The 24518-nt window shown below is 42.7% G+C and overlaps 1 protein-coding gene across 1 annotated transcript in view; it reads left to right on the top strand.

The window, feature by feature from the left end:
• LOC310926157 (uncharacterized protein) overlaps positions 1-24518 on the top strand; it is a gene marked incomplete at both ends in the record, with an annotated part of 103980 nt that overhangs the window by 16994 nt on the left and 62468 nt on the right. Inside the window, one exon of the mRNA XM_083888258.1 lies at positions 3656-3703. Within this exon, the coding sequence (XP_083744384.1) occupies positions 3656-3703 (48 nt within the window). The remainder of the gene's footprint in view (positions 1-3655; positions 3704-24518) is intronic.

Here is a 24518-nt window from a genome sequence, read left to right as displayed (position 1 = left end):
ACAAGCCAATCATGTTGTCTTTTCTTCAATCGAGGCCTCAAAACAAGCAAATTTAACCTTCTCCAAAGTCGGATGCAAACTTCAGAGCTCTATATCTGAGGGATTATCATCTGCACTGAGGCAAACCATATGCCCTCCCTCCCTTCGTCCCCTCCTCATTCAGGTTCCCAAAGACAAATAGCATGGCACAAAACTAATTAGTAACCAGGAACTAGTTAGGAGATGCCCTTTTGAAAAAACATGTCCTGAGGCAGGATTTAAATATAGGGACAGAGTCAGTGACTGAGTGTGCCTAGGAGATCCCGGCCTCCAGGCGCGGCAGCACTGTATGACCCCTGACCCTCATTATAGGCAGCGCATTCCTGGAGGGGTGAAGCCCCTCGCAGCACAAAGTACAAGGGCATGGGAGGATGCACGGCTCGCACCGCAACACCAGCCGAGAGCAGCCTGGTGTGTCTCAGTCACCGGCCAGGCCAAAAAAACAGGCTTGAGAGGATACAGAGCAGAGGACGCTGGGATGTGGAGAATATTGGTATTAATTTGTTATCAGCTTTTTTGTAGATTCTTTACATCTGTTTTCACTCTTTAGGGTTTCGGCTAATGGAAACGGTATTCGGCAAAAACACTAAAAACAAACATGCTCTTGAAAATTATTAATCTCATCCATCTGAAACATAATCCGAGTGGGTTCCAGTTGCATGGAAAGTCAGAGGTTGGAAGTGGAATGAAATCAAGGCAGAGTGCATTCCAGTTTCCACACGAACCTGACACTGTGCGCTGGTAGCATTATAGCTACTTTTGCTAACTAGCAAGTTAATTTCACACTGTAAATCCTTTCTGTGAATTTACAGGACAATTTCAACAGTTTTAAGGTGTTTTTTTTTTTCAATAAACAGTGCTTTACTGTTAATATTACAAAACATCAGTGAAATTACAGCTCATTTACGTTTTTTTTTAACAGAACTCTAATGTAATCCTATTTTATAGCACTTTACCGTTAAAGTGTATTAGTTAACAGTATCATGCATTATTTTTGGCATTCTGGGAAGAACATTGCCTGATCCATTTGCCCTGATGCACTTTGACAGTGAGCTGACTTTAGTCTCAAAAACAAAAAGTATCTCGGAATAACTTGAAATGTACCATCATAATAGTCAGCATCGCCCTGAACAAAAATCCGTTGAAAACATTTGCATACCTCTCAAGGAATAATTTTAATCAATTTTGGAATTTCAGGAAATGATCTCTTTGCCCTGATGCACTTTGTTATTGAGCTGACTTTCTTTAAAAAAACAAAAATATCTCTGAATGACTTGAAATTTACCATCATAATAGTCGACATTGCCCTGAACAGGGATCTCTTGGAAATATTTGCAAACCTCTTAAGGAATAATTTTAATGAATTTTTGAAATTCAGGAAATGATCCATTTGCCCTGATGCACTTTGACAGTGGGCTGACTTTCTTCAAAAAAACAAAAAGTATCTCGGAATGACTTGAAATTTACCATCATGATAGTCGGCATCGCCCTGAACAAGGATCCGTTGAAAACATTTGCAAACCTCTCAAGGAATAATTTTAATGATTTTTGAATTTCAGGAAATGATCTCTTTGCCCTGATGCACATTGTTAGTAAGCTGACTTTAGTCTCGAAAACAAAACGTTTCTTGAAATGACTTGAAATTTACCATCATAATAGTCGGCATCGCCCCTAACAGGGATCCGTTGAAATTATTTGCAAACCTCATAAGGAATAATTTTAATGAATTTTTGAAATTCAGTAAATGATCCATTTGCCCTGATGCACTTTGACAGTGAACTGACTTTAGTCTCAAAAACAAAAAGTATCTCGGAATGACTTGAAATTTACCAGAAGTTCCTTGGCAAAAATGAACTTGAGGATGATGCCTGGAAAGGACAAAAATATTGCATAATAGACATTCAACTATGCATTTACTTGAGCTTTATTTATTTGTTACAATTCTGCAGTAAGATGAGTTATATCTTATCCGGTATTGTTCTCAGATCATATAATTATACTTCATTTCCATCTGTACTAAGTCATGGCAACCACTGAAGGAGTTATTTCATTGTGTTTGATCCAAAATAGACAGAAAAACTAACAGATGTGGTAGTGGAATGTAAGACCACTAAATTTAAATCGGACAAAGTACGGACAAAACGTTCCATCCATCCATCTCAGTCTTTTGCGTAGAGCCATGGTTCTCAAACGGTGTTACGTAAGCTTCCTCTGGTAGTACTTTAAGGAAAATCAGAACTACCAGGGTATATGATCAGAGTGGAGCTGACTGAGCACCCTTTTCAAGCAAGAAGACCAGGGTTTCATAACTTGGACGGAACAAGGGCATTTCTGCTTGGAGTTAGCATGTTCTACCCCGTGTGCGTGGGTTTTCTCCGGGTTCTCTGATTTCCTCCCACAGTCCAAAAACATCCAGATCTGGGGATTAGTCAAATTGGATCTCTCGTGTGGAGAATAACCCAGTAGAAGATGGATGAATGGACGGATGGAATAAATCTGCCTCCTGTGAAACGTATGTAGTTTTTGCTCAGCCTATTTAAGCCACTGTATTTTAATGTTGGTGATAGTGGTGTTACATTGAGAGCTCAATATTTTGGTGTTACATGGTATAAACAGTTTGAAAATCACTGGGGTGAGGTAAACGCATGACAAACACGATGAGAGTTTATATGTAGGCTGATGTGTTTTGGATGTAGTTTGCACTGTGATGATGATGATGTGTGTGTATGTTAGCTTCCCTGTGCGTCTGCATTTCCCTTTAATTACACACATGCACAGACATTACAGACACACTTGTACCCTGTCGTTGGTTTACATTCATTAGTTCAACACTCACAGCGATCAGGCCACAGCACCAGGGGAAACGGCCCTCTATAAAATCACATTGCCTAATAGCAGTGTTCTATAATTATATGCCATTAACATCTATCAAAATGTGCTCCTGAATGCCTTGCGTATTAGCAGTGGACTTGGCACTTAGTGTTTGTACAAATGTCTTTTGTGTTATTAGCGTCTTCAGTCCGTTAGCGGCAGCTCTGAGATTATTGGCCTGTGTGTTTTGTTTCATGTGCTGCTCTGTCATGTCAAGTTGTGCATTTAGTGTTTGCATTAAAACAACATGTAGTTGTGTATGTTTAACTGGTGATTACTGGGCAGTACATAAAGAAAAGAACACAACACTGTTCTTTTGTGTGTTTTATAGGTTTTTAATTTCTGTTGATTTTTCTGTTGTTGATTCTTCCTGATATGTTCCTTTATATTAATTGTGAAGTTTTCTTTTTGGTTGGTTTTCTTTCTTTCTTATTTTAGTAACGTTTCTGGTTTTGTTTTTGAGTTTCTGTTGTGTGAATTTTTGTTTTGTTGATGTTTTATCAATCACTAAGGTTAACTGTTTTAATTTAGTTTCACTCCTGTGTTATGATTTGCACCTTAAGGCCCCCGTATATATACAAACGTGTATGATGCTGTAATTAGATCTGTATTATGTGCAGTGGAGTTTTGTGTCAAAAATGAAATGTTCTTTTCCAATGAAAACATAATTATTTTATTGTGCATCGTGAGACAGAAATGTTGTTTTCTGTGGTTAAACAGAAAATTAAATATGTCTTTCTTCCAGGGACAAGGGACTGAAGATAGACTGAGATGTATCCTCTGCAAAGCCAAGGTACGAGTGTGTGTGTGTTTGTAAAGTGACATATTTGCTGATGTCTCTATCTTTTAATCTTCCCGGTGTGAAATGTAGGTAGCGAACATTTCAACCAACAGCATTTAAGTCATTAAGCAATAGCTGCATCTCACAAATCAGATTTAAACGGAGCAGATCCATAATACTAATGAGCAATCAGGTCTTTGTTTTGCTCTGTGATTTAGCTGATTTAGCAGCAGTTGTGTTGCTTATGAGATCTAAGCTGTCTTTTATTCCTTATTATTGCAGCAGAACACTCGCTGTGTCTGAGGAGGGGGAAAATATTACAATATTTGGCAACTGATAGACGCGGTGTAATGGCGAAATCTGTATTCGTTTCATGAGCAGAAATTAATCGCGCTTTCCTCAGCTACATTCCCAATGCAAATTTTTCATCAACACATTTTGTCTCGTATTTGCGGGTTTATTTGTATGAAACGGTGGAGCTGATGTGTCATCACAGATGGGGTTACATGCAGGATAAGGCCGCCACATCACTAACCATCTCAGATTAGGAAGTGTGCTGTTGATGTGTTGTATGTATTCATGCTTGCACCGTGGGTCAAAGCAGCACAAGCTGTCGACAGAGTGTTTTATTCATTGTTTTCTCGCCAGCTTTGCTCGGCCGTCTGCTCTGGTGTGTGCATGTATGGAAGTGATACACGCTGTACAGGAGGGGGGGGGGGGGGGGGGATGTCACAGTAACTCTGACAACGACCTTTCTGGATTTTAAGATGTTTTAAACATGAAATCATGAAAACACACACGGACAAAACATGCACTGATGAAAGTTCAATGAAGCCTTTGATTGTTTTATTCATCAAGGAATTTCTGGTCATTCAGTTGGGGTCAAAAACATTGACTCCGCGATGTGCGATGTTGTCTTTTATAGAGGACAGAGTTTCACTGTCACACACACTGCTGCAGAGTGATGATGATGAGATGTCCAGTTGTTGCTATGAGACTTGTTGAAAGCAAACCTATCTGCTTGACAACTCATGGAGCTGGGAACAAGCCCAAATATGCACCTACACTTTAGCAACAAGACGATAAAGACCCCACAACCTGCAACTCCCAATATTTGCAAGCGACTTTACAGAAAAGCAAGCCAAAAGTCGCTTGTAATAAGCGGAACTAGCAACTATGTTGCTAATTAGCAAGCTAATGTCATCTGATTACACTACAAGGTATTTCATAAAAAATTCCATAGCAACAATTTCACGGACACCAAAATACATTATCATGTTTACATTTTATTAATTTTGACACAAGAAAGTGCTAAAGAAGAAAAAAAACACAGCTTCCATCTTAAAGTTGATGCTAACAATGTTGTGAACTTGCTGGACAAATAGACAAATTGGAATTACAACTGTAATGCACTGCTAATACAATTAGCATATTAGCTTTCACTCCCTAACTCTAGCTTTTTTCACTTTTTCATTTTTGGGCCTCTCAAACAAAGGTCTTGTTTTGTTTGGTATTTACAATTTGAACTTCAAGTTAAAAGGAACTCTGCGATAATGTACCGTCAATTTCAGCCCCAAAACATCCTGAACTATTGTATTGTGCCAAATACTTGACCTTTAATAACTGCGTGGTACTAGTTTACTGATTTAACTCCTCTCAATATTTCAAGGGAACTTGTGGAAACACTACTAGCAGCTGTCATGCCAACCTGCTGGTTGCTCTCCCCAGACCATAATAATGTAAGTCAGTGTTGTTAAAATTGAAGCCATTTTCAGTTTCCCTGCCACAGTTTGGCTGCAGGCAAACACATTTGTTAGTTACAACCACCTCTGCTCTTCTCTTACCTACGAGGGGACATTTCTGGCACTTTTTGCAGCTTCTCCAACTCACTGTTGCACTTGTCTTCATCCATTATACCAATGACATCGCTATCAATTATTAATGGCGAGCAGTAAATGTCCGAGAGACATCCCACTGAGAGACCAAACAGCCGTGGACAGGAGTTAGTGGCAGGACTGGTGATTGCTGCAAGTGGCAGCTGTGCCATTTAGAAAATGATTGTTGGGAAGCCTCTACTGTATATTGATATGAACTCTGCTGCAGTGAGTTAATGCATCAGTATAATAACATTTTAATGTCTGCGGCGGCACAGCCATTTAATATTTGTCCACAGAGAGATGTATATGTAGATCAGCAATGACTATAATGATGATAGTGATAATCATTTGGTCCTGCACTGCTATCACTCTGTAATGCATTACTGCAATCACCCTTGGTTAACATTAAGAGGCTTTAGCTATTAAGACTTTGAGCAAGTATTGTTCGTCACACAATCTCCAGTTTGATGTGCCAGTCGTTTCATTTTCTACCTTATTCTTGTTGTTATTGTTGTTGTTGTTGTTGATTATGATGATGTGTTTTTCCTGCCTGCTGTTTCCCCCTTCTTTGCATACAGGGTCTCAAATGTGGGCCGTTTGTATGAGTTATGCTAATTTGTTAGGGCAATGAATGCATTAATTTCATTAGCACATGGCCTCAAAGCAATAATTACCAGAGTAGGTGTGTCACAAGCAATCATGTTAAAATTATGCCAGTTAATTATTAAGATTTTGTTCTGAGGGACCTGGATTTGACATGAGTCGCCGAAGGGGGGAAGAGAGTGAGGGCGGTAGAGAGGGAGAGAGAAAGGGTATAAGTTAATGCATTCCAGTGGCCGAGGTTAGGTGCCTGTTGTTGAACTCAGTGGGGGTGGCTGTGGCATTGTGGGCCTACTGGCACGATTTTTGCATGTTGACAACTCACATTCTGGACTAATTACTGCAAATAGTAGAGGGCTAGCTGGTGCGCAGTCAATCCAGGAGGGTGTAATTATAAAGAAAAGGAGGTCCAGAGCTGCCTAATGGCCTCCGCTCTCTGCCTCGATTGGAGCACGGAGGGGATGTTGGGTTGGTTGGTTCAGGAGTTGTGGAGGAGAAAGAGATTCCCAGCTCCCTTCCTCGTCTCTGATTAGTCCTCATCCAACACAGGGCCAGGATCAGGAGGACAAGACTGTGTGTTCAACAATGGCCCCTGCTATCAGTAGCTGCTTCTCACCTGATGACTGTCGAAGCCATTGTGTAACAACAGAAAAGTGATTTCCAAAGAAAATGCGTGCTTGCTTAGGCACAAGCTGAAATTAAGGCTTCATTACAGTTTATTCTTGCAAGACTGCATTACAATCTCATTTGAGATAGAGTATGAGTCTGGAAAGGGTGTCGTCACCTCTCTGTAAATAATTGGATAGACCTAGTATTGAAGTTGGTCAACATGGTGTCCTTGCAGAGTGAAATCAACCGACTCCGCTGTCAACATCAGCCGACTCGGTTGGGTTCATCCGGGCTAACGTTGTGAATCGTTTCTGAAAAAATAAGTAAACTTGCAAAATGTTGGTGTTTTGGTGAGATTCTTCCAATGTTGTGATATTTTATTAGAAATGGAGGACAGTTTCTGGATGTGCGGTAAGTGAGGGAAGAATTTGAACTACTGCTGTTGCTATTGTTAGGACTGCTAAGTCCTGAAAATAGCCAAGTGTTATATGATTAAAGCTGTCGTTTGCCCTTTACTATGAAATTAGTTACCTCATTAGCACCATGAGAATATCACCCCACGCAGTGGGAGTGAAGTATTTTTTTTAGTGGCTATGTGTGTCTATTTGTCTGTTTGTTGGTTGGTTTGTGCTCCGCACTTGCACTTGCAAATATGACCAACAGAGGCTGCCAGAGGCTTGTTGCGTGAATGGGGTGAAGTCTGCCATCTCTGATTGCCTTGATGCTGGTTGTGTTTACTCATCATTAAACGCAAATAATCCAGCGACCACAGTTGCACAACTAACAGGAAGTAAAAATTCAAACCTCATATAGGCAGGAATTATGCAGCAACAAGGAAAAGTGCAGTTTAGGGGCCTGTAGCACTGCATGTAATTGGATGTTACTCTTTTAGAAAGTCCACTTTCTGCATTATTTGTCCAGACCTCAACTCCCATTGTACAGTGAGCGAGAAACTAATCATGAGCGTGTTGGTGTTTGAAAGAATTCTGCTTTGTCATTGTCAAGAACAGGAACTAGAAGCTTCCTGTGGTTTGCTTGTTTTATTCCACACAGATGCATATAAACCTCAGTGAAAAATGAAATGCATGCATGATTTCTACATGATTCATGCAACTTTAAATCTCCTGACGCAGTGTCTCCTTAAAGGTGCCTGTTTCACACTCCCATCCCCCTCTTTAGGAGAATTTTTTTTTTTAATCATGACTTGATTTTATATTGTCAGGAGATTATCCGTTGATTTTGATGAATACAGCAGCTGCCAGGTTCTTCATTTGACTAAAAGCAGGACGTTCTGCTGAGGCCTCTTGTATGTCACTAAGCTTCTGTCTGGACGGAGCTGTGACAGGAGATGACACATGAAAGGAATTCCTCCTCATGGCTTTTCCAGGACAATGAAACGCAGCCTTGAGGTAGTGTGTGTCTGTGTTCCTGTATGGATGTCTTTGTGAGGACCAAAACACTTCTAGACCATAGGCAGTGAGGACGTTTGTCTGGTCCTCACCTTCTGTCATCACTTAAAATGGCTTTTTCAGCGTTAAGACTTGGTTTTAGGGTTAGGGTTTGCATTTTTGGCATTTATTTGTGATTGTTAAGAATAGGGAAAGGTGCTAAGGAATATGTCTATGAGTGAACACACTGGACTATGGTGTAGACACCATATCCTATTTGGCTTAACTACACCCACAATATGTACAGCGAGAAATCCCTGTCTCGTGCTGTCCGGAGCTGGTGGACAGATCGCAGCAACAGCGGAACAGAGCCAACACGCGACGAAACACGCATGCAGTGGATTCCCCGGCGTTAGCTGTAGATCTGTCAGCTAGAAAATGTCCTAGCTAACTTTCAAAAAGGTCAAATTTAGTGAAAAATAAACTTATCCTATACGTAATACAATAAAATCTTTGATTAATTAACAAAAAATAGTTGCCCCACTCAGACGATGAGATGACCACCAATCCTTTAATTCACAAAGGAAAAAGTAAATAAACCATATTTGGCAGTACATAAAACAGACTTTGGTAAATTCAACCTTTTCATTTAATCTCCAAGTTCTCCTTTGTGTTACTGCCATCCATCCCTAAACACAATTCATTTGTTTAGAAAGCTTCTTGTGTGTGATTCAATTAACTCCCCCTTTAATTAGCTCTCAGGGAACCAAACAAAAATTGATGGAGAATTAATAACAGCTCCAGTCTTTCACCACATTGTTTAAAACCTTTAAACATCCCTGCATTGCCCCCCCACAAAAACAAAGAAATGAAGTCAAAGTCTGTCCCATTTTCCCAAATGTCTTTTTTTTTTGGTACTTTTGATAATGTGACTGTGAGGAAAATGTGGTCACACTGACTGTGTGGTCCTCGCTCTTGGTATGCAGTTCATCTCTTTGTCAACACTCTCAGACATTTGGTGCAAATCTTCTCCCCACAAAAACACAGCAGAGGCAAAACACACATCACAATGAGGACAGTATATCTTACTAATTTCCTGCTTTTGCAACAAGATGCTTGCAGATTTGATATGTTTACGTCTCTCCAAACCCATCAAATCCATAAATCTGTGGCAAAAGATTAAAAATAGAGTGTGCATTCTTCCCACTTATTTATTCCTACACTGAAGCACATGTTTTGCAAATCAAAAACAAGCCTGTTTCTCTGTGTGTGGGTATGGCTCTTTGTCCAAGACAGAAAAAAAGCAATCATTTGCAGATGGCGTTACTACTTAGGTAGCTAACAAAGGATGAGTTGTGAAATGGCAGGAAATGATTGCTGCTAAAATTAAGGTTTGAAGTTCACATATCATTAACGGCCACGAAATCAACTTTTCCTGTGACTGCTCTTCCCTCCAGAGTCTTTCTTTGTCTTCAAACAGCGCCAAAGCAATCATTATACTCAGACGTAATGCACCATAATGACAGTAATTTCAGTATCAAATTTTCAAATGTTAGGCCTTAATTCATTGTGGTTAAGTAGCTTAGTTGTAATTCACATTTTCTCCCCTTCTTAGGAGAGTGCTCCAGGAAAGAGACAGATTCTAAAGAAGGATGTGAGAGTGAATGTGGTCTTGCAGGAACATTTGAAAGCCTGTCTTCATTTAACTTAACTTACTGTCTCAAATTCACCAGGCCTGGGCAGCATTCATGGTGGCAGCAAAACAAAATACAAATCTGTCTGTTATTTATTTTGTTTACGTCGTTTCTATTGGTTTCAAATCTCTTTTTCTTTTGATATGTGCAGTAGGTCCAACATGGAAAGCATTAGCTCCATGAATCCATCCAGTTTTTAATATTTCCATCCCATCTTATGACCATGAAACTGCCATGTGGACTTATCTGAAGGTAAAACAGAGATAGAATCAAAGTTAGGGTCAGTAAGGGTGGGAAAGCTAGCAATAGCATACTTCAAGCTAAGCTATTTTCGAAGTTTTCAGAAGATGTGCACAAATAAGGATAAATATGCATCTGTATTATGGAATACAGATATGAGCTAAATAAAGGTAAAGCACAGACAGATGGCTTGAGATAAATGAGCCTTAAAGCTCTGTAAGTAAGTGTGAAAACACTAGCAATAGCATGCTAGTCTTTGAGTAGGTGCATGTTTTGCTAGTACTGAAGTCAACACAACAATTTACACCAAAATTGTATCCTTTGCATCTTTAAACACACTTTACTTAGTTTTTATTTAAACATTATGGCATATATTTAATAGTGTTCTCATTATAATGATATTTGTGTAATGATTAAGTGGCGTGGACCCGAAAGCAGACGGAGACGGAGGTGGCTATTTCAAAACAATATAAATTTATTAACAAACGTATAACATAAAACGACTTCCCAAAAGTGGGAAGCGATAGGGGATAGATGGAGAGAAAGGAGGAAAATTGTCCTTGCAGCTACTGCGGGGGTGACTCGGCAGGTCGGTGGAAATCCAGAGTGGAAACAACTCACGAACGTGGCACAGGAGATCCCAGGAGAATAGGGAGACCGGAACAGCCAGGGAGTTGAAGACCAGCAGGAGACGTGACGACCTGGAGCGGAGACGAACGGGTAAGTAATCTTGTGAGGTAAGTACAGCGAGAGAGCTGGTAGCATGACTTTACCCATGTATGTTCGAAAACGATCTGACACCGGTGAGGAGAAATGGCTCCGCCTTTAAGCCCCGCTGATTAGACATCTGGTGCAGGTGAGGAGGAGCCGCGCAGGTGCAAACGATCACCGGTGTCTGGGAACTGGGTCAGCCACGCCCCCTGCAGAGTCAGAGGAGAGGGGAAAGAGCAGCAGCCACAAAAACAACACTAATAATAAAATTGAGGAGAAGGTGCAGGTGGAATCGTAACAGTACCTCCCCCTCAAAGAGCGCCTCCTGGCGCTAGGCCAGGCTTATCCGGGTGGGTCCGATGGAAGTCCCTCAGCAAGTCTTTGTCCAGGATGAAATGGCGTGGGACCCAAGATCTCTCCTCCGGGCCGTACCCCTTCCAGTCGACGAGGTACTGGTGACCCCGGCCCCTGCGTCGGCTGTCCAGGATACGCCTGGCTGTGTAGGCCTCCCCCCCGTCGATAAACCTGGGTGGAGGAGGAGGGTTGGAGGGTGGGACCAGGTCCGACTCCTCCACTGGTTTTAGGAGTGAGACGTGGAAGGTCGGGTGGATTCGTAAAGCTCTAGGAAGCTTCAGGCGGGCGGCGGACCTGTTGACCATCCGCTCGATGATGAACGGCCCAATGAAACGAGGTGCCAACTTCCGGGACTCGACCTGCAGGGGAAGGTCTTTAGAGGACAGCCATACCTTTTGTCCTGGGCGATAGTCTGGAGCCGGGATGCGGTGGCGATTGGCCTGCCTCTGGCTCTGGATGGAAGATCGTTGAAGGGATGACCGGACCTGTCTCCACACCGCGTGGCACCGGCGAAGGTAGGTCTGGACAGAAGGGACGGCGACCTCCTCCTCCTGGAAGTCGAAGAGGGGTGGTTGGTAGCCCAGGGTCGCCATGAATGGGGAGATGCCGGTAGATGCGGAGACCAGGGAATTGTGCGCGTATTCCACCCATGGAAGCATGGAACTCCAGGAGGCGGGGTGGCGGGCGGCGACACAACGGAGGGCACTCTCCATACTTTGGTTGGCCCGCTCTGTTTGGCCGTTAGACTGGGGGTGATACCCGGACGTGAGGCTGGTGGACGCCCCCAGCGCCGAGCAGAACGCCTTCCAGACCTGGGAAGCGAACTGAGGCCCTCTGTCTGAGACGATGTCCTGCGGGAACCCGTGGAGTCTGAAGACGTGTTCGACTAGGAGGTCCCCCGTCTCGATGGCAGTTGGGAGCTTGGTGAGCGGTATGTAGTGGACGGACTTCGAAAACCGGTCCACCACCGTCAGGACCGTGGTGTTTAGGCGAGACGGTGGTAGACCGGTAACGAAGTCCACCGCAATGTGGGACCAGGGACGACGTGGGATGGAGAGCGGCTGCAGGAGACCAGCTGGAGGGCGGTTCGAGGTCTTCCCTCGGGCACAGACGGGACAGGCTCGGATGAACTCGGCAGTGTCCTGAGGCATGGAGGACCACCAAAATCGCTGGCGGAGGAACCGGAGAGTGCGATTGTGGCCGGGATGACATGTGAGCTTAGAGCCATGTGCCCACTGTAATACCTCAGATCGTGCCGCGCCCGGGACGAAGAGCCGGTTGGGAGGACCGTTTCCTGGGTCTGGTTCCTCTCGTTGGGCCAGACGGACCCTCTCCTCCACCGGCCAGGAAGCAGCTCCCACGATGCAGGCTGGGGGAATGATTGGCTCGGGAGACAGAGAAGGTGGATCAGGTGAAAATAGTCGAGATAATGCGTCTGGTTTAACGTTCCTTGACCCAGGTCGGAAGGTGAGGGTAAACACAAATCTCCCCAGGAACAGGGCCCAACGTGCCTGTCTGGAGTTGAGACGTTTAGCGTCTCGTAAATAAGCTAAATTTTTATGGTCTGTCCAAACGATAAATGGAAAAGACGCACCTTCCAACCAATGTCGCCATTCCTGGAGTGCCAACACGACCGCCAGCAGCTCCCTGTTCCCCACGTCATAGTTCGCCTCGGCAGGGGAAAGGCGTCGGCTGAAGAAAGCGCATGGGTGCAGTTTTTGGTCGGCAGGCGAGCGTTGCGAAAGAACGGCTCCAACTCCAGTGTCGGAGGCGTCGACCTCGACGACAAACTGTAGGGAAGAGTCAGGGTGGGAGAGGATTGGTGCGGACGTGAACAGTACCTTGAGTCTCTGGAAGGAATTCTCGGCGTCATCGGACCAGCAGAATGATTGCAGCGGAGAGGTGAGTCGAGTGAGGGGTCCCGCCACCTTGCTGTAGTCCCGGATGAATCGCCGGTAGAAGTTCGCGAACCCTAGGAACCGCTGCAGCTGCTTCCGGTTGGAGGGGGTCGGCCAGTCCCTCACCGCGCTGATCTTGGCCGGGTCTGGAGAAAGTTTACCCTGGTCGATAATAAACCCAAGGAAAGGAACTGATGATGCGTGGAAGACGCACTTCTCTGCCTTGGCATATAGTTTGTTCTCCAGCAGTCTTTGCAGCACCATGCGGACATGCTGGACGTGTTCCTGCTCGGACTCCGAGAAGATGAGGATGTCATCCAAATACACGAACAGGAATTTGTCCAGCATGTCACGCAGAATGTCGTTGACTAGGTGCTGAAAGACTGCTGGAGCGTTCGTTAATCCAAACGGCATGACCAGGTATTCAAAATGACCCATAGGCGTGTTGAAGGCGGTCTTCCACTCGTCTCCCTCCCTGATACGAACCAGATGGTACGCGTTGCGAAGGTCGAGTTTGGAGAAAACTTTAGCCTTGCACAGGGGACTGAAGGCAGCGTCCATAAGCGGCAGAGCATATTTGTTGTGGACCGTGATCTCATTGAGACCACGATAGTCGATACAAGGCCGCAGGGTACCATCCTTCTTCTGGACAAAGAAGAAACCGGCTCCGACAGGGGATGAAGAGGGACGAATGAGGCCAGCGGCCAGAGACTGGTTGACGTATTCCTCCATGCATGAGCGTTCGGTCTGGGATAGATTATACAGCCGTCGGGAAGGTAATGTGGACCCCGGAAGCAGGTCAATGCCGCAGTCGTATGGTCGATGGGGAGGAAGAGAGAGAGCCAAGTCCTTGGAGAACACCTCCCCGAGGTCGTGGTACGCCGCCGGAATCGTGGAAAGGTCTGGTGGCTTGGGAACCGGAACCGGAGAGGTCGAAGGAGCGGGCAGTGCTGAGCGGAGGCAGCGGGAGTGACATGGAACGCTCCAGCTGGAGAGTTGCCCAGACGACCAGTCGAACCGGGGATTGTGGAGCGCCAACCAGGGCAGGCCCAGCACGATCGGGGAGGAAGACGAAGGAATCAGGAACAATTGAAGCAGCTCGTGGTGGTTGCCGGACAGGACCAGGGCGATGGGTCTGGTGCGATGAGTGACTGTGGCCAGGATCTTGCCGTCGAGGTCGTGGATCTCCTTCGGAGTCTCGAGCGGGATCGTGGGGATCCCGGCCTGGAGGGCAGTGTCTAAGTCCAGGAAACAGTCGTCCGCGCCTGAATCGACCAGACAGGGAAGCGTGACCGACTTCTGGTCCCACCGGAGTTGACCAGGGAGGATCACGCGCTTCTTTGCGGGACAGGAAACGGCACCGCCCGCCAACACTCCTGCGTGTGTTGGCGGACTTAGTCTTTTGGCCGGACTGGACAGTTTGCCCGTTGATGGCCCAGTTCGCCGCAGTAGAGGCAGGCCCCGCTTCTCACCCTCACCGTCCGCTCCGCGGAGGTGAGTCGAGTACGCCCCAGCTGCATCGGTTCAGGTGAACCAGGAAAGGTAGAAAAAGGAGGCAGAGGAATGGGAACCGGATTGTGGGGACGTGAGTGGCTAGTGACGCGCCGGCTACTCGCCGTTCTCTCTCGATCCCTCTCCTGGATGCGGTTGTCGAGCATGATACACAAGGCAATAAGTGAATCTAAATCGTGGGCGTCGTTCCGTGTTGCTAGTTCATCGCGTATTTCTCTATTCAGATTCCTAACGAACATAGCGCGCAGCGCCGCGTCGTTCCACGAACTCTCCGCAGCGTGAATGCGGAACTGAATAGAAAAATCGGCCACCGATGAATTGCCCTGTTCAGTGTTGATTAATTTGGTGGAGATGTCGGACTCCCGAGGAGAGTGATCGAAAACCTTGCACAACTGAGTGGTGAACGACGAGTAGCTAACGGAAGCGGGAGCTGCGTGCGATAGCGTGGCCGTTGCCCACTGTGCGGCTCGCCCCGACAACAAATTTACCACGAAGGCTATCTTGGCGTTGTCATCGGGGTAGGTGCGTGGTTGAAGGCTAAAGACTAGCGAGCATTGAAAAAGGAAGCTTGTGCATTTACCAATCTCCCCGGAGAATCGTTCGGGAATGGGGACAAAAGGTTCCCGCGGCGAACTAGCGGAAGTGGCTAAGTTAGCGCTACTAGCCGCAACTACCCGCTCCGCGCTAGCGGAAACGGACGTGGCGGAGGCTACGGGAGGGTTAGCCGACCTAGCAGCATTAGCCGAAAGTTCGCGGAGTGAAAGGGAGATTTCGGCAAGCATCTGACTATGGCGCCCGATGAGTGCGCCCTGGGCGGAAATAGCCTGTTTTAATGCGTCAAAGTCCGCCGGGTCCATGTTGGTCAGATCGTTATGTAATGATTAAGTGGCGTGGACCCGAAAGCAGACGGAGACGGAGGTGGCTATTTCAAAACAATATAAATTTATTAACAAACGTATAACATAAAACGACTTCCCAAAAGTGGGAAGCGATAGGGGATAGATGGAGAGAAAGGAGGAAAATTGTCCTTGCAGCTACTGCGGGGGTGACTCGGCAGGTCGGTGGAAATCCAGAGTGGAAACAACTCACGAACGTGGCACAGGAGATCCCAGGAGAATAGGGAGACCGGAACAGCCAGGGAGTTGAAGACCAGCAGGAGACGTGACGACCTGGAGCGGAGACGAACGGGTAAGTAATCTTGTGAGGTAAGTACAGCGAGAGAGCTGGTAGCATGACTTTACCCATGTATGTTCGAAAACGATCTGACACCGGTGAGGAGAAATGGCTCCGCCTTTAAGCCCCGCTGATTAGACATCTGGTGCAGGTGAGGAGGAGCCGCGCAGGTGCAAACGATCACCGGTGTCTGGGAACTGGGTCAGCCACGCCCCCTGCAGAGTCAGAGGAGAGGGGAAAGAGCAGCAGCCACAAAAACAACACTAATAATAAAATTGAGGAGAAGGTGCAGGTGGAATCGTAACAATTTGCTTGTGTAACCTCTTCATAAAGCCTGTCATGGTGTCAGATGTAACTATATTGAACAGTTGAGACAAATTAAGTCATTGTCTGTGTAGGTTCTCAGTCATCCAGGTCATGGTTGTCTTCTCTCTAGTTAGCTAGTCGCCTACAGCTAACTACAGAAGATAACTTAAGACATTAATTGTCCAGTGTGAGGGAATTAGTGTCATCTAATGGTTTCCCAAGTGTGTCAGAGAACTATAGTGGCCTTCACATGCGAGGAAGGGTGAATTTTTGGTTCAGTTTTGCACAACGCAGAATGCACATTTTGGCTAGTTTGTCCATTCATGCGCATGTAGAAAGATGGTGATATAGTGGCCTCCATAAAGCAATGCTCCAGCTTAAAGTACATATAAATGGTTTTATTCAACCAATTTTTTATTTTAAAGCATTTAAAATCTAATAAAACATACTTATGTATAGTATAATCAGCTTTTGCCATTTTTTTTGTCTTTTGGCTGCTCCCTCTTTAGTGGCTGATCCACATATTTGATTTGGCAGAGATTTTTCACACCAGAGCGCCCTTCCTGACACAACCCTCCCATTTATCCAGGCGTAGGACCGGCACTAGGAGTTCACTGGTTGTGGCCTCTGTGGCTGGGGTCAGTGTAGAGTGTCCAATTAACAATGAGCAATGGGGATTGGGTACCTCGACCCTTGACTTAGAGGGGACCCCGAACGGGTAACCCATCGGTCACAAGCCAAGTTCTCTTTCCGCTTGGTTATGGGCTGCCTGGGTAGTATAATCAATAAACCCTCTTAAATTTTACACACTGGATTATTAAGATGTACATTAAAAGACAGCGCAGGAAAGGGTGGACTAACTGACGCTAACCTCACATACGTTGCTGTTCATTAATCAACATTTTCCTTGGAGCAGACGTTTGCTACTGACGATCAGTATTGTCATCATAATGCCCCCCCCCCCCCCCCCACACCGTCGTCACACACACACGTATACTCTTCTGCTTCCAAACTGAGCTGTAAATTCTGAGAGAATCTGACACCGCTGCCCGAGGCTTACAGCAGAATGCTAACGAGGCCGCGTCGACATTTCCATCACCACACAGTCAGTCGCGCCATACATCAGCGCGGGGCATCTCCCAGCGCGGACGCACGGAGTCGCTGACAATTTCAGACGCATCACTTTATTAGCGTCCCTCCCATCTCTGCAGCGTAATGAATGAGGCCATTTAAACAGGATTTACGATATCCTTAAAACTTGATTGCACAGAATTTTCAGAATTATTCATAAGAGCGTCGCGTAGTTTGTCACGCCGCGCGTGCCGTTTTCGGCGGGAACAAATGGTTTTTTGTTGTCGTCTTCCAAATGAACTCCCTGTCATCCGCTCATCCAATGCAACATTTGTATGCACATAATGTCCGCGCAGAGGCAGTAATTAAAGGCTCAGGTGACAAGTCACAATTGAAGATTTCGTCCTCATGTACCAGGCTAAAGCAGCAGCAGTGGATGAGGAATACACGCACACACGCACGTATTGTGTTACACTGCAACTTTTGCTGAAACAAAGAGTGCCCTGTTCACACACAGACCCGACTGTCGCTCTTAGCTGTTTAGATTTAAGTTTTTTTGTTGTTTTTGTTTTTTTCTTTTGTTTGCAAGTGAACAAAACACTTAAGGAATTATATTATCTCCTTTTGAGTCACATTTCCTTACTTCCACCATGAGAGAGCGAGAAAGAGGCTTCCTCGCCTTGTTACAAAGATTATTGTGCTCACTTCCTGAGGCGGTGTGACCGTTCTTTGTGTGCGATGCCCAGATCGTCTCTCAATTACACAAGGATCCCGAGGCAGAGGGTGGGGACGCAGGAGAAGGACCAGTTATGTCCACACAAATACAGTACACACACACACGCACGCACGCACGCACGCACGCACGCACGCACACACACACACACACACACACACACACACACACTCATAGCTGGGAGGCATGGCTTATACCAGAGCCACAGCCAAGAATGAGGCCTCTCTGGATAGATTTACACACAAATAAAAACCAGTCTTATCTTGGCCCACATGTGAACGAGAACTGATTACACGGTCTACATTTCAGTGTCCAGATTAAATGGAGTCAATTTCCTATATGGTCTATTTAAATCCATTTCAAAACCTGCAAACACAATGAAACCAAATCTGATATTACTGCTCAGTGAGACCTCGAGTAAGCTCAACTCGAAACCAATAAGAACAGTTCAGGGAGGGCTTTAGAGGTTCAGGATGTGCATTTTCTGGTGTTTTTACATCAGCACCGGTCAAACTAGAAGCTGAAATTGAATATTTAATGACATTTTGAAATAATATCTACTATGGAAATTGCTCTAAAAAGCTGTTAATATAAAATCTATTTCTACCGAATATATGTATCTTATATTTATATCACAATGTTTAAAGCACATTTATTTTGATCAGGATAATTGTAATGAGATTTTTATATATATATTGTTCCAAGCCTACTTAACTACTTTCATTAGAATCGCTATCAGTTTTTCATTTTTATTATTTAGTGCCTTTAATAACTACTTTAAAATCATTCTGCAATTAATTCACTGAATCGTGAGAAAGTTATCGCAAAACAAAAACTCTTTATTATCCATTAAGTGTCTTTAATCTAAGTGTGTGCGTGTGGGTGTGTGTTTGAAAATCCCACACAGCCACACTGCGATGCCTGAGCAAAGCTCTTGATTAGTTGTGGTTTTATGTTTGAATGGTCCATTTAATGAGGTTATGTATGAGATAAAGGGCGGCTAAAAGTAATCACAAGGATTATTTACTCTTGTTAATTGAGGTTCCATCTTAACACCACAACTAAAGGTTAATGTTCTCTTGGCGGATTATTTACCGTCCACACTCCAGAGGCTGGCCCCCTCCACACCCACAGTGGTGGGGGGGGGGGGGAAGATGCCACAGGTTTTGGGAGGGAGGGGGGTGAGAAACTACTCATTTAACGCCTCATTTTTAACAAAATCTTCACCAAACTTCCAAACGTTTGTTTCCCCCAGTAAACAAACTTGCGCTCTACTGATTAATACTGTATAAAAATAGTAATCAACTGAGGGTTGTGGGTTCGATTCCCGGCTATGCTTGTCTACTTCATGACGTGCCCTTGGCTGCAAGTGGATGGATAAGAATGATGAGTGCTAGAAAATGCACTGCACGTACAGTAGATGGACTGTATGAATGAGTGAATGGCACGATTCATCAAGCGTTATAGAAATGCAGACCATTTATGTGAGTGTCCTGTACAGCTATTATTTTTTTAATGTACATTTAATTTGCGGAATTCAAAAATAAATCTATATCTATATATATCTAACATCTGTTGTGACATCCGTCCATCCATTTTCTACCACTTTATCCTCTACGCTTTATCTGCTTCTACCTCTTGGGCTACATTGAGACCAACAGCCATCCACTCTCACCTACAGTCAATTTAGAGCAGGGGCCTCATACTCAAAATGACCTGGGGGCCCAGTGAACTTCTAGTTTGTTCAGGTGGGGGGGCCAAAAAAAAGTCCACCAATTGGCACTATTAAAATTATATCTTGCCAAGCCATCATGATGTTGCATTTAAACAATATTAAGGGTTGTATTGCACAACATTTCAAAGTAAAAGTGTTTGTTTTGATATATAGTTTAAAAAAAAAAACACAAAAAAAGGCAGGAATCAGAACAGAATCAAATAATTATTTTAAAAAAAATTAAATAAAATTGTGATAAATATATTGTTCACCGTTGGTCAGTTTGGGCCAGTTTTCATTATCATTTTGAAAGAAGTGTAGGGCCGCGAGATTGATACCCCTGACTTAGAGTCTCCAATTTACCCATATTGCATGTTTTGGGACTGTGGGAGGAAACCGGAACTGGAGAACCCAGAGAAAACCCCCCCACACAAGGAGAACATGCAAACCCCTTTGTTGCAACCGGGTTTCGAACCCAAGTCTTCTTGCTGCAAAAGGCAAGATTGCAAACCACTACACCAACTGTGTGGCTGCAGTAACATGAATAAGACAACTAAACACTTTAATATGTTTAAAGAAGCTTTAGAATGAAGATTTTTTATATATTTTTTAAAATTTACATTCTACATTCATTTCAACTCAAAAATTAAGAATTTCTGTAGTCGTAGTACGTTGGATATTTAACTGTCCAACGACCAAACTCTTTGGACGGTCACCACTCACCACTCCTTCAACTCACCACAGATTATTCCTCCATGCACGTGTAAATCTCAGAGCCGGCTTTAAAGTGAATTGAAAGGTAGATTTGAAGTGACATGGGGTGATTAATTCTGCCGCTCTCAAAATGACCTCTTACTTACTGTCTTCATAGGGAAGCTGTTTTAATAGACTTTCAATAGTGATTAAAATTACAGGAAAAAAAAAAAAATCTGAACCTGCAGGTTAATAAAAATGGTAATTTAACTAGTATCTGATTTAATTGACTCTGAAGAAGTACTTAAACGTGTTTGCACTCTGGAAAATCTACATGGCTCAGCGGCAAAGAAATTGGAATATCCAGCTGTCAAGATAATAAATTTGACTATTTCATCACTATAATCTTCAAACAATCTCCCTTTGTGCTTCTCTCAACCGCTCGCTGCTCGTGTCATAAATCACCTCCATATCTGCAGATGTTTCACGTGTTTTAAAGTAATTGTACTAAACTCAACAGAACCCACAGTGTGGCGATGATCCACTGATATTTTTGGCCTTTGTGGATTCAAGATTTTTGCGAAAGTTAACTTGAACTCCAACCAACAGTATAGATTTTTTTAGTTTAGTATTGCTAAGTTTACAGTCAATCTTAACTGCATTTCAATCCCCATTTCTATTTGTGTACCCATTTTTCAAAGATGGCAAACCATCGAGACAAGAGCACAAATTTGTGCATAAATGAGCTAAAACTTCCTTTTATCCATGTTATTTAGGAGATAGTATACACATATATCTGAACTAAGATGTTTAAAATATTCAGCAAATTTAGTTTGAGGACCCAAAAAACCTTGCTCAGCGACCAATTTGTGGGTCCCAGTCCTTGAGAACCACCGAAACGTATACAGAGAGCATGATATGAAAACATTCTTGTTTTTGACTCAAAGTTGTTCATAGGCAACTATGTACCCCATATTATTTTGTCTTTGTATCAGTTTATGTCATATAATTATATTTTTAGTTAGTTGTATTTTATTTACATTCAACTACACATATATGTATTTATTATGCATATTTAATGCAATCTAGGTTTATCACAAAAGCTGCAACTAACAATTATTGTTACGATCAATAAATCTGCTTATTATTTTCTTGATTATTTCACAAGTTTAGTCCATTAAATGCAGACAATTTTGAAAAATACTGATCAGTGTTTCCCAAACTTTAAAATAGCCAAAACTAGCCAAAAAATTCAGTTCAGTGTCACACAGCAGCAGAGAAACTAGAACATATTCCCATTTTTTCCCTGGTTTTAGTTTTAGAAAAGTCACCAGTACACAGATTAATACCTAATTATTAAGGATTTAAATAACAATTGATAAATCATTGCAGCCTTATTGTTCACAATTTCTTATGTATATTACAGTACATAAATGTTGACATAATGAAAAGTCATACTTTATAAAGCCTTTATATCTGAAGCATGTTAAACATAATTATTTACACTATTACTAGAGAAATAAATAGCAAATAACTTTTACGGAAATGGTTTGGTTTCCTTCGAGGCCTTTACACAAACCTGGATAATTAATTCAGGAGTAAAATTTCTCCCTCTTCTTCTTCTTCTCTCTTTCTTTCTCCATTTCTTATTTATATGATGCCAAAAATATGCTCCCAGGACTATCATTTTTCTGAGGCTGTTTGTAAAACCCGAGCACGAGGAGGATTTATCTTCTTGACCCGTGACACAAAGACAATGAGCAGCACAACAGCGGTGTCCAACTGGGAGGACGGAAGGGAGGGACACTCCCCCCCCCTCCTCCCTCCCTCTGTCTCATCCTCTGCTCTCCTTCTAAAGACAGAATCATGTTACAGGTGCACACACTCATTACTCTTGTCCACATCAACTCTCACTGCTTTTCTCCAAAAGCCTGTGCATGTGTGGTGTTAGTGTACAGTAGAGCCGGGATCATTTGCTTTAGCCGTGATAACAGTTTTTATTTTGTGGTTTCAAAGTTTGAAAAGTGCTTAAAAACCGGTTGAAATTTCAATGTTACTTTTTTTTCTTCACTAAATAGTTTACTAATAAGATAAATAAAATAATCCTGACTAATTAGATATAATTAATGTTATATGTTTATAATACCTGCTTTATTTCTTTGGCTTTTTTAATGTTAAATGAAGGATAATTACGCTAACAATAAACAATTAAATTGCATATAAAGTCGTGAAAAATTGCTGTAACACAAACAAGTTAGCTTTTTTTTTACATATCAATATATAATAATATTACATTTTTAAAATGTATTGTATTCCATCAATTTATTCAATACAATAAATGTGATGTTTATCAATGCAACAGCCTTTAAAACCAGGAAAAGTCCTCACAGATACTTCATCATGATATAGTGATATAGAGAGTGTTTTTTTTGTTTTTTTCATAATTAAAACAAGCTCTCTGGCTTTCAGCTTCTTTAATGTGGTTATTTTCTGGTTTATTTTGCTACAAAAATAATTAAAACCGAATACTTTGTTTGTGGACAAAACAACACATTTGAGAACATCATTACTTTGAGGTTTTGGGAAAAACAGATCAATATTTCTTAACATTTACTTGTGTTTTATGGACTAAACAGCAAATTAGTTAATCAATATTACTATTTCTATACTACAAAATGTAAAAAGTAAATGTTTTTTTGAGTATGTATGTATAGGTATAAATATGTCTTTATCACACATGTAAGTAAGGTGATAAATTGATTGAAAATGGACCTTGAAAGGTGTTTGAATTTGATCCTGGAAAGTGTTTCCAACCAGGTATGATTGATACGAATACAAATTGATAAGTATTGCAATTCTCCAGTATTTATATTTGTGATTTTGATCTCCCGAAAACAAAAACTCAAGTCATATTTCCAAAATCAATCCAAATCACAGGGATGAGATCATAATACTCAAAATCTAATAAAAATGTAAATAGAAATCATCAAAAGCAATAGTTATTTTATGGGCTGTTTTTTACTTCTTTGTGGCAGAGGAAACTTTAAAAGGTCTAAAATGACTGATATCAGTATGAGCAGATACTTGAGTTTGTGTATCGTGCCACTCCGACACATTTTCAGTCAGTCTGACATTGATCCATACAGAATAGGACGCGTGTACATCTGATCTCCAGGTCTCCATCAGCAATGACAGAGGCTAAAGTGTATCAACAGTGTGTGTCAGGGCGTTTGCGTAAACTGGAGACTTTGGTTATAAAATGGTGTTTTTGCAGAACTCTCAACTTTTTAGCAGAGTGTTTTTTTTTTTTTTTCTTCACCCCAGGGCAAAAGGCTAATGGTTTAGTCGCTCCCCGACAGGCCCTCAGGCTCCAGGTAGTCTCACATTGTCGAGCTGCTCTCATTAACTCCTATAACTGCAGCAGAGAAGAAGCGGCACAGACACAGTCACATAGTGGACGACTTACAGGTGCGAGCGCAAGACACTGACACGCTCACTTACAGGCTCAGGTGCACACTGTAAATTGGAGCTTATGCTGTTTGTTTGTTTGACTTTTGGCAAAGTTTGACACACGTGGATTACTGTATGCTTTAAATATGACATTTGTTGAGCGTGATTTGTTGAGTATTCATGCTGTAAATCTGCCGTTTCATTTGCAGTTATGAAAACAACAAAACATTATTAGTTATGTAATGATGATGCACAGTATTTACATACTTTATTTGTATTACATCTAAATTTTGTGCCATTGTTTTTGTTACTAAAATAAGTAGAAATTTCAATATTATTGTGATAATTGTAACACTTGATTACTTTAAAAAAAGTTTTTTTATTTCTATTATATAGATCCAGAGAGATAGAAGGTAATTGAAGGTTGACAATTAAAAGATTGACAATAGTTTAAAAAAAAACAGGCACTTAAATATAAAAGTTTTCTACTACTTTCGACTACTTGGCGTGGCCTGTGACTGTATAAACCCACGTGAAAATACTAAACTTGACCATGCCAATATGGACACATGCAGAACAGATCTGATCACTTATTACTATTACTTATAACTTAATAATATATAATTTGAGCAGTTGGTCAGGAAGATCAGATTCTGATCAGATATGCTTACAAATCTGATTTGGGCTGCAGTCTAAACGAGACCTTTGAGCCCTATAAGGTTTATATTCTTTTAATATGCCGTTAATGTATTCTGGACCTAAACTATTTAGTGATTTGTAGACTATAGCAGCAGAACATTAAAG

Source organism: Microchirus variegatus, assembly GCF_963457635.1.
Source record: "Microchirus variegatus genome assembly, chromosome: 4".
In the NCBI taxonomy this organism is placed as follows: Eukaryota; Metazoa; Chordata; class Actinopteri; order Pleuronectiformes; family Soleidae; genus Microchirus; species Microchirus variegatus.
This window is presented reverse-complemented; position numbering and strand designations above follow the sequence as displayed.